The 17,264-nt window shown below is 40.5% G+C and overlaps 1 protein-coding gene across 1 annotated transcript; it reads right to left on the bottom strand.

Moving 5' to 3' along the window:
• Positions 1–206: 206 nt before the first annotated feature.
• Positions 207–16,900, bottom strand: LOC139153279 (T-cell-interacting, activating receptor on myeloid cells protein 1-like). Its single transcript, XM_070727020.1, has 5 exons — positions 16,832–16,900; positions 12,899–13,183; positions 6,886–7,173; positions 5,439–5,699; positions 207–879 (listed from the first exon to the last, which is right to left on the bottom strand). Exons 1-5 carry the CDS (start codon positions 16,866–16,868, stop codon positions 749–751), a joined length of 1,002 nt encoding a protein of 333 aa, XP_070583121.1. The 5' UTR covers positions 16,869–16,900; the 3' UTR covers positions 207–748.
• Positions 16,901–17,264: the final 364 nt, after the last annotated feature.

The following is a 17,264-nucleotide window of genomic DNA, read 5'->3' as shown; positions in this document are numbered from 1 at the left end:
GAGTCTACCTTCCATATTTTTTTAACGTCCGCAACACAAAGTTGAACAAAATTCCTGTTTTAGGGAATTTTGTTCACCTCAATTCAACTTTCCAAAAGTAAGACAGTAAATTGGGGACTGCTGACAATATTCTGGTTACTGCAATAATTTTCTATAAAGCTCCAATCTACCTCCAATCTTCCATAGATGAGACAAATACAGAGATAAAATAAAAGCATATTTTATTGGAGATATGAAGACCAGCTTCTACAGTAGTGCTTCCTAAATCTGGGCAAATTATCTCTAATTGGATAAAAGCAGTTTTTCTCTGGGTAATGACGCATGAATCCATTACCCATCACAGCAGGACAAGTTAAATTTAAATTGACTTAAAGGTTGCTATGTGTGCTAAAATGCAATTGAAAATCTCAAAAAGTATTCCTTTTAAGATGAAAATGGATGAAATTACTAAGGGTAATTTGCTGAACTGATATAAAGATTGTTTTTATGATACAGATAGTCCTCGAGTTAAGACCATTCATTCAGGGGCTGTTCCAAGTTACGATGGTGCCAAAGGAAAGACTTGCATCCACTTCTCAAAGTTCAATAACACTTTTTGATAAATAGTTTGGGGTAATGAAAGCTTCAATCTGCTTTCAGTTGACTCTATTGTTACTCCTCATTGGACTCAGCCACCAGAAAAGACCATTTCAAGCCATATTTTTGGGTGACTCCACATATCTCATTGATTCAGAAGCTATTGCCTGGCTCAGTTCTTCTGTTGCCTCTCAGTCCAAAATGCATCGGCCACAAAAATCAGAGCCGCAAGAAGGAGAGTGAACCCGAGGCCAAGCCGTATGGAATTGGCTGCAGTGAAATCAGTGCACATCAGAATTGACTCTTTAAAGGAAAATATATATATATATATATTATACACTGTAAAAAAGGAAAGCATTTCCACAATAAATCTTTATTACACACTCTGACTTTCTTAATGACTTGTTTGCATTTGATGAGTTTTTAATGGTTGAGCTTTGATAGTTTAATTATAAGACTGTTATTTAAATTTAGTTCTGGCTGGCTTGAGCACAACCGATTAAATCTTCCCTGGAAGGAACAGAAGAATCACAACTGATCCTTCAAACTTTTGTAATCTAGTCAAAACCAGAATTAAATCGTTACCACGATGTGCTTAGCCATAACCGTTGAACAAACAGCTGGCTGAGTTGGCATGCTTATGAAGGGTCCTTGGGGGCACCCTGAGCTTGGTTGTTTCCTTGTAGACATTTCATTACCCAAACTAGGTAACATCATCAGTGCTAGTAAGGAATGGGTTTGTTCTCAGTTTATATTCTAAAGCTGCAGGCTACTTCTGCTGGTTGCTGGTTTATTGCAGTTTAGCTAGGTTCAAGGTTAACTCAGCCTTCTGTCTCTACATGGGGCTACCTTTGAAAAGTGTTCGGAAACTTCAGATCGTGCAGAATGCAGCTGCAAGAGCAATTATGGGCTTCTCTAAGTATGCCCATGTTACTCCAACACTCCGCAGTCTGCATTGGTTGCTGATCAGTTTCCGGTCACAATTCAAAGTGTTGGTTATGACCTATAAAGCCCTTCATGGCACCGGACCAGAATATCTCCGGGACCGCCTTCTGCCGCATGAATCCCAGAGACCGGTTAGGTCCAATGTCATCTGGCAGGACCCAGGGGAAGAGCCTTCTCTGTGGTGGCTCCGACCCTCTGGAACCAGCTCCCCCCTGAGATTAGGATTGCCCCCACCCTCCTTGCCTTTCGTAAACTCCTTAAAACCCACCTCTGCTGTCAGACATGGGGGAATTGAAACATCTTCCCCTGCCCATGTTGTTTTGGTGTTTGATGCATTGTGTGCTTGTTTTTTATATATATTGGGGTTGCTTTTATGAATTTTTTAACCTAAAACTGTAATTAGATTGGTAAATACTGTATTAGATTTGGCACTATGTACTGTTTTTGCCATTGTTGTGAGCCGCCCCGAGTCTGCGGAGAGGGGCGGCATATAAATCCAATAAATCTAATCTAATCTAATCTAATCCAAGGTGGATAAAATGAGGAAGCAGATTGTTGGACACAATATGCTGACTTTGTAAAACTGCCTAGAGAGGGCTGTAAAGCACTATGAAGCAGGATATAGGTCTAAGTGCTCTTGCTATATTGCTAGTGGGCTTGCCTTGTCAGTATTGGTCAGAGTGCTTTGTCCAAAGCTGAAACTGTACTATTGTGAAATTTAATATAAGTGGGCCCCTGGTTGTCCCACAAGCTCCACCTATTTCCCATTGTCTCCCCTACCATCTGTTCCGGTCAAGCTGAAGCGACTCCAAAAACTTTCTTTTCAAGGATTTGATTTTTCAAAACTAGTAAATCTATATTTCTCTTCTTACACTGGGAAAAATCATCACGGTTACAAGGCTGCTATGCGAAGGCGCTTTTCCAAATTGAACGAGCTGAGTTTGTAAAGCTATAAATCTTTTCTAAGAAACAGAGGATAGCTTCCTTGCAAGCGTCTTATCTCTGAGTCATATTAAATCTAAATTTGTGCAGTTTATCATAATAAGTGTATATCAAAAGCTTACTTCTCAGAGGCAAGGAATGCGGCCATATTCCAACACGCAGTTTGACCGAAAGCGGCTTCGTTTCCAGTTCTGGATATGACGTATTGGTTGATTCAAAACTTTTTCCCAAACATCTCCTCCCTTATTTTTTGCAAATCTCCTAAACCTCAAGTTCAACCAAGGGCTGTCAGCTACCTTCCCACTCTCTGAAGATGAACTGCTTTCCATGCTAATATCTAACTCATTTTCACTTACGTCCTCACCTCCACTGCTCTCCGACAACTCTCTTAAATCAGGGTACATTAAAGCTTCTGTCTCTTTGTCCTCCTCCAAATCTGACACTTCCTGAGGCTGACAGGGAATACTCACAACACCACCCAGTGAGATACCTAGAGAGGAGAATGTCTTGGCCAAGGTGAATTTCTATGTGAACAAAACAGATCAAGAAAGATTCAGAAGAGAAGGATTTAGGGGTAGTGATTTCTGACAGTCTCAAAATGGGTAAGCAGGGTGGTCGGGCGGCAGGAAAAGCAAGTAGGATGCTTGGCTGCATAGCTAGAGGTATAACAAGCAGGAAGAGGGAGATTTTGATCCCCTTATATAGAGCGCTGGTGAGACCACATTTGGAATACTGTGTTCAGTTCTGGAGACCTCACCTACAAAAAGATATTGACAAAATTGAACGGGTCCAAAGACGGGCTACAAAAATGGTGGAAGGTCTTAAGCATAAAACGTATCAGGAAAGACTTAATGAACTCAATCTGTATAGTCTGGAGGACAGAAGGAAAAGGGGGGACATGATCGAAACATTTAAATATGTTAAAGGGTTAAATACGGTTCAGGAGGGAAGTGTTTTTAATAGGAAAGTGAACACAAGAACAAGGGGACACAATCTGAAGTTAGTTGGGGGAAAGATCAAAGGCAACATGAGAAAATATTATTTTACTAAAAGAGTAGTAGATCCTTGGAACAAACTTCCAGCAGACGTGGTTGGTAAATCCACAGTAACTGAATTTAAACATGCCTGGGATAAACATATATCCATTATAAGATAAAATACAGGAAATAGTATAAGGGCAGACTAGATGGACCATGAGGTCTTTTTCTGCCGTCAGTCTTCTATGTTTCTATGAAATAGAGATACCATAATTCTCAAGTTGCAACTGTAATTGAGCCCACAATTTTGTTCCTAAGTTGTGAGGATTCTAAAGCGGGTCACGAAAGTGAGTGAACGTGGCCCAACTTGATCCCCACAATTTTGGGGGGATCATGGCACTTATAAATTGAATAAGTGAATGCTGCAGTTGTTAAGCAAACACAGTGTTCACTAGGGATTTTGGGGGCTGGGGGAAACAGAAACTGGAAATAAAGGCCAGTTTCAGCAAAAGTATCATAATTCATATGATCAAAGAATGCTGCAAACAGCTGTAAATGTGGATCAATTACCAAGCATCCAAAATGCAGGCATGTAACTGCAGTGGGGACCCAAACATTGGAACTCTGAATCCAGGTTGTAAGTAACTTTTGGGGGCTCCCATTTGTAATGTCAAATTACCACTACGGGTAGTCCTCAACTTACAACAGTTCATTCAGTCACCATTCGAAGTTACAACAGTACTGAAAAAAGTGACATTTTTCACAGTTATGACCATTAGAGCTTCCCCATGACAGCTGACTTACATTTATTACCGTTGCACAGTCTGGGGGTCATGTTTTCCAATTTTCTGACAAGCAAAGTTAAAGAGAAAACCAGATTCACTTAACAACCTTGTTAGCAATTTAACAACTGCAGTGATTCACTTGAACAAATGTGCCAAGAAAATTATGTAAAAACGGAGCAAAACTCACCTAACAAATTTCTCATTTACCAACATAGAAACATAGAAGATTGACAGCAGAAAAAGACCTCATGGTCCATCTAGTCTGCCCTTATACTACTTCCTGTATTTTATCTTAGGATGGATAGAAACATAGAAGATTGACAGCAGAAAAAGACCTCATGGTCCATAAAGTCTGCCCTTATACTACTTCCTGTATTTTATCTTAGGATGGATAGAAACATAGAAGATTGACAGCAGAAAAAGACCTCATGGTCCATATAATCTGCCCTTATACTATTTCTTGTATTTTATCTTAGGATGGATATACAGTACTGTATGTTTATCCCAGGAATATTTAAATTCAGTTACTGTGGATTTACCAACCACTTCTGCTGCAGGTTTGTTCCAAGCATCTACTACTCTTTCAGTAAAATAATATTTTCTCAGGTTACTTCTAATCTTTCCCCCAGCTAACCTCAGATTGTGCCCCCTTGTTCTTGTGTTCACTTTCCTATTAAAAGCACTTCCCTCCTGAACCTTATTTATCCCTTTTATTTAAATGTTTCAATCATGTCCCCACTTTCCCTTCTGTCCTTCAGACTATACAGATTGAGTTCATGAAGTCTTTCCTGATAAGTTTTATGCTTAAGACCTTCCACCATTCTTGTAGCCCATCTTTGGACCCGTTCAATTTTGTCAATATCTTTTTGTAGGTGAGGTCTCCAGAACTGAACACAGGATTCCAAATGTGGTCTCACCAGCACTCCATTCAGTGGGATCACAATCTCCCTCTTCCCTTATATATGTTGGGCTCAATTGTGGCCGTAAGTTGAGGACTATCTGCAGTGGTGATATTACCTAATTGGGTAATGGAGGGTCTGCTAGAAAACAACCAAGCTCAGAGAGGCACCAAGGACCCTACAATTCCTGTTTAACTAGTGATGCTTTCTTCAAAGGTTAGACTGTAAGTTTTGCAAACCCTCACTCACCTGGATGGTACATCACCTTCACCACCCTCTCAGTCCCTCCTTGCCCTCATTCTCTCTGGGCTCACCTTGTGTCTGCCTTGTGGTGTCGTTGAGCTGGTTTTCCCCAAACTGGCAGCTCAGCTTGCCCTCGAGGTTACTGAGGGCGTCTTCTGTGAGGCCGAAGCCGGTGCTGGTCCCATTTTGCCACAATCTGGTTTCAGCAAAGAACTCCCCATCGACATAAAGATGGAACCATCCCTCAGCTACGGTGGGCATGGAACAATTCACTCGGTGCTTCCCCGCAGAGTCAACCAACACCTCTTGATATCTGCTAACATCAGATCCACCTGGGGGGGGGGGGGATCAACAATTTTGTAAAAGGCAATAAAACTAGTAAGCAATGGGAGTCTGCAGGGAAGAGGTCAAAAAAGGTCAACATGATGATGGGGTTTGGATTGCAAAGTTGTGGTGGTCATTTTGTCCCCATCAGCTGGTAAAGAAGAACTCAGGGATATTTGTTTGTTTGTTTGTTTGTTTGTTTGTTTGTTTGTTTGCTTGTTTGCTTGCTTGCTTATTTGTTTGTTTGTTTGCTTGTTTGCTTGTTTGTTTGTTTATTTTGTCCAATACACAATGAGGGATTTAGTGGGTATACACATAGTAAAATACATGATGAAGGTTATGGAGGATATACTCATAGTAAAATATATCTAAGAAAGAATAGAAGAGAAGTTATAGGAATAGAACATATCAATGAAAGAATAGAAGAAGAGATATAGGAATAGAAGAAAGGTATAGGTAAGTGTAACCCGTCGCTAGCCAGTAACCAGAAGACTGCGACTTAAATAAAGTGTAACACAACTGCCTTTCATGTTTAAGGCTGATCTACAATTCAATTCTTGCTGATTGGTCCAAAGTCACCCAGATGGCTTTCATGTGTAAGGTGGGACTAGAACTCGCAGTCTTCTGGTTACTGGCTAACGACGGGTTACACTTACCTGAAAATCAATGCACTGTGCACATGCACAAATCCCTTGCACAATTTTGCTTCTGCGCGTGTGCTGAAATCTTGGGAGGGAATGCTCACGCCTGTGCAATTTTGGTGAATTTTTGCTTCCAAGCATGCGCGGAAGCAAAAAATTACCGAAATCTCACACATGCGAGCATCCCCCCGTTAGGTTTGGCTTCTGCACATGCACAGAAAGCAAAAAAGCCATGGAAAAATATGGCACCACACGATGGACCAGCACTGGAGCGGTTGCGTACAAATTTTGCAATCTGGTGTCCGCTTCTGGCGCAGAGTCGTCTAGTAGGAACCCACCACTGTTACTGGCCCAAAGCCACCCAGGCAGGTTGGACAGCAAGGCCAGGATTAGAATTCACGGTCTCCTAGTTTCTAGCCTGGTGCCTTTAACCACTACGCCAAACTCCGTCTCAGTCAGTCCCAACATGGAGCCACCATTCCCCACTCATTGTACAACACAGGAAAAGGTCCATCTGCTTTAATTTGGCCCGAATCAACCTGCCTTTCCTCACCCAGAACTTTCAGCACCACGGGGTTACTGGCATTGGACCAGATGACGGGGTCGGTGAGGCTGTGATAGTAGCAGGTGTACCGTCCTTCATCGGCCTGTGAGACATTATTCAAGGAGAATTCAGCCACGTTGGCATCCACTTGAGGAGTGACCTCATACCGGAAGTCTCTGGCCTGGTAGAAGACGAAGCTGACACCTGAAAAGGGAGCCAAACAATGCAGCGTCCAGTTCTGTCCCACCAAGATTTCCGTGCTTGGACTTGCAACAATTGTAGGTTTCAGGTAATGCACTGGAAGAGACAAAAGCCTTACGTTTAAATCCAGGTCCAATTGATTATTATTATTATTATTATTATTATTATTATTATTATTATTATTAATTAGCTTTGTATGCCGCCCCTCTACGCAGACTAGATTATGGTTATTACAATGTGCCCCTCCCCTTCTATTTATTGTTGGGTTTCCCAACTCCAGAAACTTTTAATACTTTTTGGTCTTCAATGCCCAGAATACTGGAGGTTTACTTGTTTGTTTGTTTATTGTTTGTTTTGTTTGTTTTGTTTGTTTTGTTTGTTTTGTTTGTTTTGTTTGTTTTGTTTGTTTTGTTTGTTTTGTTTGTTTTGTTTGTTTTGTTTGTTTTGTTTGTTTTGTTTGTTTTGTTTGTTTTGTTTGTTTTGTTTGTTTTGTTTGTTTTGTTTGTTTTGTTTTGTTTGTTTTGTTTGTTTTGTTTGTTTTGTTTGTTTTGTTTGTTTTGTTTGTTTTGTTTGTTTTGTTTGTTTTGTTTGTTTTGTTTGTTTTGTTTGTTTTGTTTGTTTTGTTTGTTTTGTTTGTTTTGTTTGTTTTGTTTGTTTTGTTTGTTTTGTTTGTTTTGTTTGTTTTGTTTGTTTTGTTTGTTTTGTTTGTTTTGTTTGTTTGTTTTGTTTGTTTTGTTTGTTTTGTTTGTTTTGTTTGTTTTGTTTGTTTTGTTTGTTTTGTTTGTTTTGTTTGTTTTGTTTGTTTTGTTTGTTTTGTTTGTTTTGTTTGTTTTGTTTGTTTTGTTTGTTTTGTTTGTTTTGTTTGTTTTGTTTGTTTTGTTTGTTTTGTTTGTTTTGTTTGTTTTGTTTGTTTTGTTTGTTTTGTTTGTTTTGTTTGTTTTGTTTGTTTTGTTTGTTTTGTTTGTTTTGTTTGTTTTGTTTGTTTTGTTTGTTTTGTTTGTTTTGTTTGTTTTGTTTGTTTTGTTTGTTTTGTTTGTTTTGTTTGTTTTGTTTGTTTTGTTTGTTTTGTTTGTTTTGTTTGTTTTGTTTGTTTTGTTTGTTTTGTTTGTTTTGTTTGTTTTGTTTGTTTTGTTTGTTTTGTTTGTTTTGTTTGTTTTCTTTGTTTTCTTTGTTTTCTTTGTTTTCTTTGTTTTCTTTGTTTTCTTTGTTTTCTTTGTTTTCTTTGTTTTCTTTGTTTTCTTTGTTTTCTTTGTTTTCTTTGTTTTCTTTGTTTTCTTTGTTTTCTTTGTTTTCTTTGTTTTCTTTGTTCATGCCGCCCTTTTCCTTAGACTCAGGTCAGCTTACAACGTGTTAGCAATAACACTTTTTAACAGAGCCAGCATATTGTCCTCACAATCCGGGTCCTCATTTTACCCACCTCGGAAGGATGGAAGGCTGAGTCAACCTTGAGCCGGTGATGAGATTTGAACTGCTGACCTTCAGATCTACAGTCAGCTTCAGTGGCCTGCAGTACAGCACTCTACCTGCTGCGCCACCCCGGCTCTGTTGCCCCTCTTTGAAGACTCGGGGCGGCTCACAACACAATAAAAACAGCATACAATATCACGTCTGAAATCCAATTAATATAATTAACTACTCTAAAAACCCTGAACATTAAAAATCATTCATTCATTTTCAACAAGCATGCTTTGCACTCGTCAGCCAGAAGCTAGGGTCTAGTGACCCCAGGCCTGGCGGCATAGATGAGTCTTAAGACTCTTATGGAAGGCGAGGGGGGGGGAGCAGTACGAATCTCTGGGCGGAGCTGATTCCAGAGGGCTGGGCCCCCCACAGAGAAGGCTCTTCCCCTAGGCCCCACCAAGTGACATTGTCTAGTTGACGGAAACTGAAGAAGGCCGACTCTGTGGGACATAACCAGTCACTGGGACTCATGCGACAAGGGGCAGTTCTGCAAGTATTCTGAGCCAATGTCATGTAGGGCTTTATAGGTCATAACCAACACTTTGAATTGTGTCCAGAAACAATCAGCAGCCAATGTGCTGGGGAAACATGGATATGCCTTGGGAGGCCCATGACTGCTTCCACGGCCACATTCTGCACGATTTGTAGTTTCCAAATACTGTACTCTTCAAAGGTAGCCCCATGTAGAGAGCATTGCAGTAGTCAAACCTCGAGGTGATAAGGGCTTTAGTGACTGTGAGTAGAGACTCCCTGTCCAAATAGGACTGCAACTGATGCACCAGGCAAACTTGGGCAAAGTTGAAGTCTACAAGCCTTAAAATTGTCAAGCTGGACACTCCTGCTCTAAAGGAAAGTTTCTCAAACTCAGCAATTTAAAGATCTGTAGATTTCAACTTCTGAGAGTTGAAACCTACACAACTTAAAACTGCTGAGGTTGGGGAAACACTGCTACAGAGCATCAAAGAAGCAAAACATAATAAAAATTATTCTATGCCTGGAATATGCCAGCACCCCAGGCTGGGAGGAATGAAAAACAATATATTTCCTTTCAGAATAGCAGCTAAATCTATTTCCTTGGAAGCAAGCTTTTCTAATTTAAATAAAAGGTGGCCTTTTCTATATATTTTTTAAACATAAATAAAGTTTTATATCTGCAGTTAGAAGTCTGCATTCCTACGCAAACCATCTGTTAGCTGGACTGGCTGAGGACAACGTAAATTAAAGAATTTTTACAAACTGAAAGTAATTTTATAATCTGAAAATAATTTTACAATCTGAAAGTAATTTTACAATTGAAAGTAATTGCCATTCCAAAGCTCTGGGTGCTCCTCTAACATGTCCGAGTTTGGAACATGGTTGACATTTGATCTGTACATATTTCAAACAACAGATCCTTAGTTAGGATGTCGTTTGGCCGGCCCCAGGGGAAGAGCCTTCTCTGTGGCAGCCCCGGTCCTCTCGAATCGACTCCCCCCCAGAGATTAGAACTGCCCCCATACTCCTTGTCTTTCGTAAATTACTCAAGACCCATCTATACCGCCAGGCATGGGGGAGTTGAGACACCTTTTCCCCAGGCTTTTTTATATTTATGTTTGGGTATGTATATGTTGTTTGCTTTTTTAAATATGATAAGGTTTTATGTGCTTTTTAATATTAGATTTGTTTTCGATGGAATATTGTTTTTATTATTGTTGTGAGCCGCCCCGAGTCTTCGGGGAGGGGCGGCATACAAATCTAATAAATTGAATTGAATTGAATTGAAATGTAATGTTGCTTTTCAAAGTAAAAGAGGGAATATAATTCTTTCTTTCTTTCTTTTATTTTTTTAGGTTTGGAGCTAAATTTCCTTTGATGGCAGAGAATAGCAAATAAAATGAAGTGTGTTTGTTTGTTTGTTTGTTTAAGTTGAGTTGAAAGGGACCATGCAGGTCATCTAGTCCAACCCCTTGCTCAAGCAGGAGACTCTACACCACTAGAGGCAGATGGCAGTCCAATCTCCTCTTGAAAGTGTCAAGTGATGGGGCGTTCACAACCTCCACTGGCAGGCTGTTCCACTGGTTGGTCGCCCTCTCCGTCAGAAAGTTCTTCCTTATTTCCAGGTTGAATCTCTCCTTGGTCAGCTTCCATCCATTGTTCCTCATCTGGCCCATTGTTGCCCTGGAGAATAGTGTGAATCCAGTGATGGGCTCCTATGGGTGCAGTCAGGTATGCAGAACTGGTAGAAAAATTTTGGTCAGGTAGGCAGATCCCTTCTGGGCTCTGGGTATGTTTTTCCTATCGCAGTAAATGAGGTTGAATATGTATAATTTTAGAAGAGCTACGCATGCGTGTGTGTACATACGCTTTATATAGTAATTAATGTATATTTTTGTGTGCCTGTGTGTAATATGTATGAACACATATGACATATATACGTAGAATTAAATAATATATTTTGGATGTTCAGTAACAGTAAATAGATAGGGAAATTATATCTCTTTGAGGCGAGGAGAGGCCAGGCACCCTAACCCAAATCCAAACCCTTGACATAAGTGACGTCAAGTTGGCCACCTTTAACCCAGTCACATGACCTTTAAGCCACCCCCCCAGTCGCATGATCATCAAGCCACTCCCACCTGGTCACATGGCCAGCGAGCCACACCCATAAATAAGCCACACCCACTGGGTTTTGGTAAAAAAAATTGCAGCCCTTCACTATGTGAATCCCTCCTCTCTGTGGCATCCCCGTAAGTACCTGTGTACTGCTATCATGTCCCCCCTGACCCTCCTTTTTGCTAGACCGCTGGTTCCCAATGTGGGGCCCACACCCCATGGGGGGCAATTTGATTTTCAATGGGGAAAATTGCAACCTTGTTTTAAACCACGTTAATGGCCTTTTAGGCTTCCTCTGCATGTGTACAGTTCACTTTTTGAATAGTAAGAATTATGTCGGGGGGGAGAGGTATCAGGATTTTAAGATGCTTGGGTGGGGCATGGCCAAAAAAGGTTGGGAAACACTGTGCTAGACCAGTGTTTCCCAACCTTGGCAATTTGAAGATATCTGGACTTCAACTCCCAGAATTCCCCAGCCAGCATTCGCTGGCTCGGGAATTCTGGGAGTTGAAGTCCAAATATCTTCAAGTTGCCAAGGATGGGAAACACTGCACTAGATTATCCATACCCACTTTCAGCAATCTCTCTTCATATGTCTTGTTTTCCAGTCCTTTTATCATTCTGGTTGCTCTCTTCTGTGCCTTTTACAGAGTTTCTATGTCCCTTTTGTAGTGGGGCGACCAAAATTGAATTAAACCAATTTTCAATTTTTTGCACCGGAGATCCATAGGATGTACACGTAGTTCTTGATTTACAATTTGTTCTAAGATGGGTTTTCAGTGGAGAGTGGGAGGCAAGGAGGGAAGGAGGTTCGACCTCAAGGTTCAACTACTGTAATGCTCTCTACCTTTGAAGAGTGTTCGGAAACTTATTATTATTATTATTATTATTATTATTATTATTATTAATTTATTAGATTTGTATGCCGCCCCTCTCCGTAAACTCGGGGTGGCTCACAACAATAATAACACAATATATAACAACAACAACATAGAATGCAGCGAGAGCAATCATGGGCTTCCCCAGGTATCCCCATGTTACACCAACACTCCGCAGTCTGCATTGGTTGATGATCAGTTTCCGGTCACAATTCAAAGTGTTGGTTATGACCTATAAAGCCCTTCATGACATCGGACCAGAATATCTCTGGGACCGCTTTCTGCCGCACGAATCCCAGCGACCGGTTAGGTCCCACAGAGTCGGCCTTCTCCGGGTCCTGTCGACAAAACAATGTCATCTGGCAGGACCCAGGGGAAGAGCCTTCTCTGTGGCAACCCCAACCCTATGGAATCAACTCCCCCCCGGAGATAGGGATTGCCCGCACCCTCCTTGCCTTTCGTAAACTCCTTAAAACCCACCTCTGTCAGGCGTGGGGAAATTGATACCCCTGGGCTGTTTCTGTTTTATGTATGGTTTATATGAGATGTATGATTGCTTTTTATATTAAGGGTTTTTTAATTGTTTTAACCAATTGGATTTTTTATTGTTGTGAGCCTCTCCAAATCTTCGGAGAGGGGCGGCATACAAATCAAATCAAATCAAATCAAATCAATCAATCAATAAATAAATAAATAACATAAATAACATAAATAACATAAATAAATAAATAAATAAATAACATAAATAATAACATAAATAAATAATAACATAAATAAATAATAACATAAATAAATAATAACATAAATAAATAATAACATAAATAAATAATAAATAAATAAATAAATAAATAAATAAATAAATAAAAAGATAGATCCAGCTTAACACTCACCTTCTGCAATGCTTGTAGGTTGACTGAGCGGAGAGCGGGTTGCCTTCCCTGCCTCCCAGATTTCATAGGTACAATGGAATTGCTCATCTGGGTGAACCTCCTGGACCTCAAAGGTGACACTAGATTCTGCTGGCAAAGCTTTCTTTTGAGCTACCGGCTTCTGACTGCCTCCCACGTATAAAGAGAAACAGCTGCCTGCATATTCCTCCTGGGTGGAGCACTGAAGCTGGTGCTTTCCCATCGCATCCTGAGCTTGGAGCCATACAATGGATGGCTTTGGAAGAGCTAGAGAAGAGACAGAATGGGGATGCTTGGATCACCAAATGGCACAAGCCTAGTGTGACTTGTTTGGTTTTGGTTTAATGCATGCAATATAATGCATTCCAACTGAAGGTTACTCAGTCGACCACTATTAGATAAACCAAGCTGTAAGATGATGAAAGAGAGTCTACATTTGAACAAGAAAACAAAGAGGGAATAAAGATGAATGTGCCACCGTTTTATTTGGTGTCCTGTCCTCTCCAAAAGTGGATTGTTAAGCTTCATTGAAACCAGAATTTGAACACAAGATTCCATAGTTTCTTCAAAAACCAATCGTTGCAGCGATCAGTCTGGGCTGCAAAAAACTCACAACCACAGATGGCAGTAGAAGATTAATTGAACATCTTTTCATTGCTTTCTAGTGGTCATTTAGATTTTTGCATACCTGAACTGCCAGCTCTAACAATAATAGCCACTCTGGATTCAGATTACATCTTTCCCCTGGGTTAAATGCCTGCCTCTAGTTAATGAATCTTGAAGGAGGAAGAGAGATTAAAATGGCTCTGGGCATATCCTCATTGCCTCTTTAAGATGAGTCAGCAAGTTCTTCTCCGAGTCTCCGGAGAGGGGCGGCATACAAATCTAATAAATAAATAAATAAAAAGTTGTGTCTATACAGATAGGGAGAACATGATCAAATATTCTCTATGCCCGGGGGGGGGGGGGGGCGGCAAAGTTGGCTCTTCTATGGCTTGTGGACTTCAACTCCCAGAATTCCTGAGCCAATCATGCTAGCTCAGGAATTCTGGGAGTTGAAGATCCACATGTCATAGAAGAGCCAACTTTGCCTACCCCTGCTCTATGCAATACTAGGGACAGAAGAGTCATCTAAGAAGCTCAGAAATCTTCTTTTTGAGAAGCTCAACTTTTTATCTCTGGAATACCTCCGGAAATACAGTTTTCTGCCGCACGAATCCCAGTGGCCGATTAGGTCCCACAGAGTGGGCCTTCTCAGGGTCCCGTCGACTAAGCAATGTTGTCTGGCGGGGCCCAGGGGAAGATCCTTCTCTGTGGTGGCCCCGGCCCTCTGGAATCAACTCCCCCCAGACATCAGAACCACCCCCACCCTCCTTGCCTTTCCTAAGTTGTTGAAAACTCACCTTTGCCGTCAGGCATGGGGAAATTAACACCTCTCCTAACTACTGCTTTATGTATGATTGGGTTGTGTGATTATTTTATTAATAAGGGTTTTTAAATTGTGTTTTTAAATATTGGATTTGTACATTGTTATTATTGTTGTGAGCTGCCCCGAGTTCTCAGAGAGGGGCGGCATACAAATCTAATATTATTAATTATTATTATTATTATTATTATTATTATTATTATTATTATTATTATTATTATAACTGAGTTGGCTAGCCTGATTAACTCAGATATGTTGTATTCTGGATCATTTAAGTTCCAGCACAACCAGAGGTTAAATAGGGGGTGGTTGATAGGCATATAAAACCCTGGTTGTGTCATACTGAAATATTTATGGTGATCCTTTTTTGGTTTGCATGCTAAAAGGGTGTGTGTGCCTGTGCTAGGATACATGCATGTGCCCACACTCATTCCTTTCCCACACACATGCACACCCCCACCCCCCACTGCCCTTATGCATGTATGCAATCTCCCCCATCCCTGCGCACAGGCCTCACTAAAGCCTGGGATGGTGAAAAAACAGCCAAACCGGAAGTTCGTAAAAACAGACTTCTGGTTTCCCCATTGTTCTGTTTTTCGCACTCTGGAGGCTTCAGGAAAGCTTCCTGAAGCCCCAGAGTGTGAAAAACAGCACAATGGGCAAACCGGAAGTCCTTTTTCTGAACTTCCGGTTTGCCTGTTGGGCTGTTTTTTGTGCTCTAGGGCTTCAAAGAAGCTTCCCTGAAGCCTCCAGAGGGCGAAACTGTTATATTCTGAGAAGCTGGGAAGTTTTCATTCCAGACCAGAGATCATCAAACTTGGCAACTTTAAGACTTGTGGACTTCAACTCCCAGAATTCTACAGTCAGCTGTGCTGCCTGTAGAATTCTGGGAGTTGATGTCCACAAGTCTTAAAGTTGCCAAGTTTGAAGACCTCTGCTCCAGACCGACCAGGAACTCAAGCAGGTAAAATCTGATTAGCTTCTGATTTAAAGGGCTACCTATCTAAACCCCTGCCTATAGCAGGGCCTGGCTAATATTTGCTAGCTGTGAACAATAAAGAGCTGAAGTCACCAAACCGTCTCCTGCCACTTCAGTAAAGAAACTCCCCAAAGCCGAAAATCAGCTGGCTAGCGTACGCATGCGCGCTGCAGCTGACACAGGGGTATACCTCACGTGTTCTCCAATATGGCTCTGTGTACAAACGTGTGGCACGCATACCATAGGTTCACCATCACAGTGCTGGAACATTGAGTAAGAGTAGTAGATGCTTGGAACAAACTTCCAGCAGATGTGGTTGGTAAATCCACAGTAACTAAATTTAAACATGTCTAGGATAAACATATATCTATCCTAAAATAAAATACAGGAAATAGTATAAGGGCAAACTAGATGGACCATGAGGTCTTTTTCTGCCGTCAATCTTCTATGTTTCTATTGTTTGCTTTATTGTAACTTCAGAATCTGCTGAAATTGATGTAGATGCATGCATCACCCCAATCCCAAGGACCCAATTCACATCACCCCAATCCCAAGGGCCTGATCCTGCTTTAGATAGAATAACACCCCCAGAGCACCCATTTTTCACTGAAAAATGTTGAAAGAAAATGCAGGGCGTCCTGCATAAGCCACACCCACAAGGTGGTAGTAACATTTTTTGATAGCCCTTCACTGGATGAAACCAATTAAAGTGCCCAGTAGAAACCCTAAGAGTAGCTTTGATGTAATGGTGAAGGCACCAAGCTAGAAACCAGGAGTCTGTGAGTTCTAGTTACACCTAAGACAAAAAAACAGCAATGTGACCTTGGGCCAGCCACTCTCTCTGAGTCCTAGAAAAGAAGCAATGGTAAACCACTTCCAAAAATCTTGCCAGAAAAACTGCAAGCAATTTTCTAGAGAGTTGCCAGGAGTAAAAATGTAAGTAAAGGAGTAAAAAATGACTTGAAGGCAAACCTAGAAATCCTCTCTTTCACTTACCACCTGTTTAAAAAGCTATAATATAAATAATAATTACATATTCATTTAATGCCTTTTCATAACACCTCAAATTATCTTACTCTGGGCAACAGCCCCTTCGTCCCTCAATGGTAAGTTTGGCTCCATCCCGTCCTATTGCTCTCCTATATCTCCTATACCTTTCTCCTATTCCCATATCTCTTCTTCTATTCTTTCATTGATATGTTCTATTACTATACCTTCTTTTCTATTATTTCTTAGATATATTTTACTATGAGTATCTCCTCTATAACCTTCATCATGTATTTTACTATGTGTATATAGATACATACCCACTAAAACCCTCATTGTGTATTGGAAATAAATAAGGAAGTAAGTAAGTAAGTAAGTAAGTAAGTAAGTAAGTAAGTAAGTAAGTAAGTAAGTAAGTAAGTAAGTAAGTAAGTAAGTAAGTAAGTAAATAAAAAATAAAATAAAATAAAATATCTAGAATTCCCAGGGCGAAGTCTCGAGAATCCTTCCCACCAATACTCACAGATTGCAAGGAGCAGGAAAGGAAGAGTAACAGGCATCTTTAGAGAGATGCAGCCTGCGAATGAGAGGAAAAGAGCTCACGGCTCTGAAAAATGTGGTTCTTTCCTCCCAGGAAACAGTGATAGATCATCAGTCATGATGGTTAGGAGGGGAAGTACAGGACAGAAACATGTTTTTTAACTAATGGAAGAATAAAAGAATTCTGATTTGAGCTGCTCGATTACTTTTAAACGAGCTTTATTTTAAGGTAAGCAGAAAAATCTGCCCAAAAGTGGTATGTTGATAATATCTATATTTATATTGTGTATGTCATGGTTTATTTTGGATAACTAAACCATCCTTACTGGATTTGATTCAGATACTGTGTTATGCTGTAATCATGGACTATAAACAGAGGTGGAAGTCAGAGGTGGAGAACCGATAGTGGAAAATTT

The sequence above is a fragment of the Erythrolamprus reginae genome, chromosome Z, assembly GCF_031021105.1.
Source record: "Erythrolamprus reginae isolate rEryReg1 chromosome Z, rEryReg1.hap1, whole genome shotgun sequence".
NCBI lineage: Eukaryota > Metazoa > Chordata > Lepidosauria > Squamata > Dipsadidae > Erythrolamprus > Erythrolamprus reginae.
The sequence above is the reverse complement of the archived record's forward strand: the minus strand, read 5'-3'. Positions and strand labels throughout refer to the sequence as shown.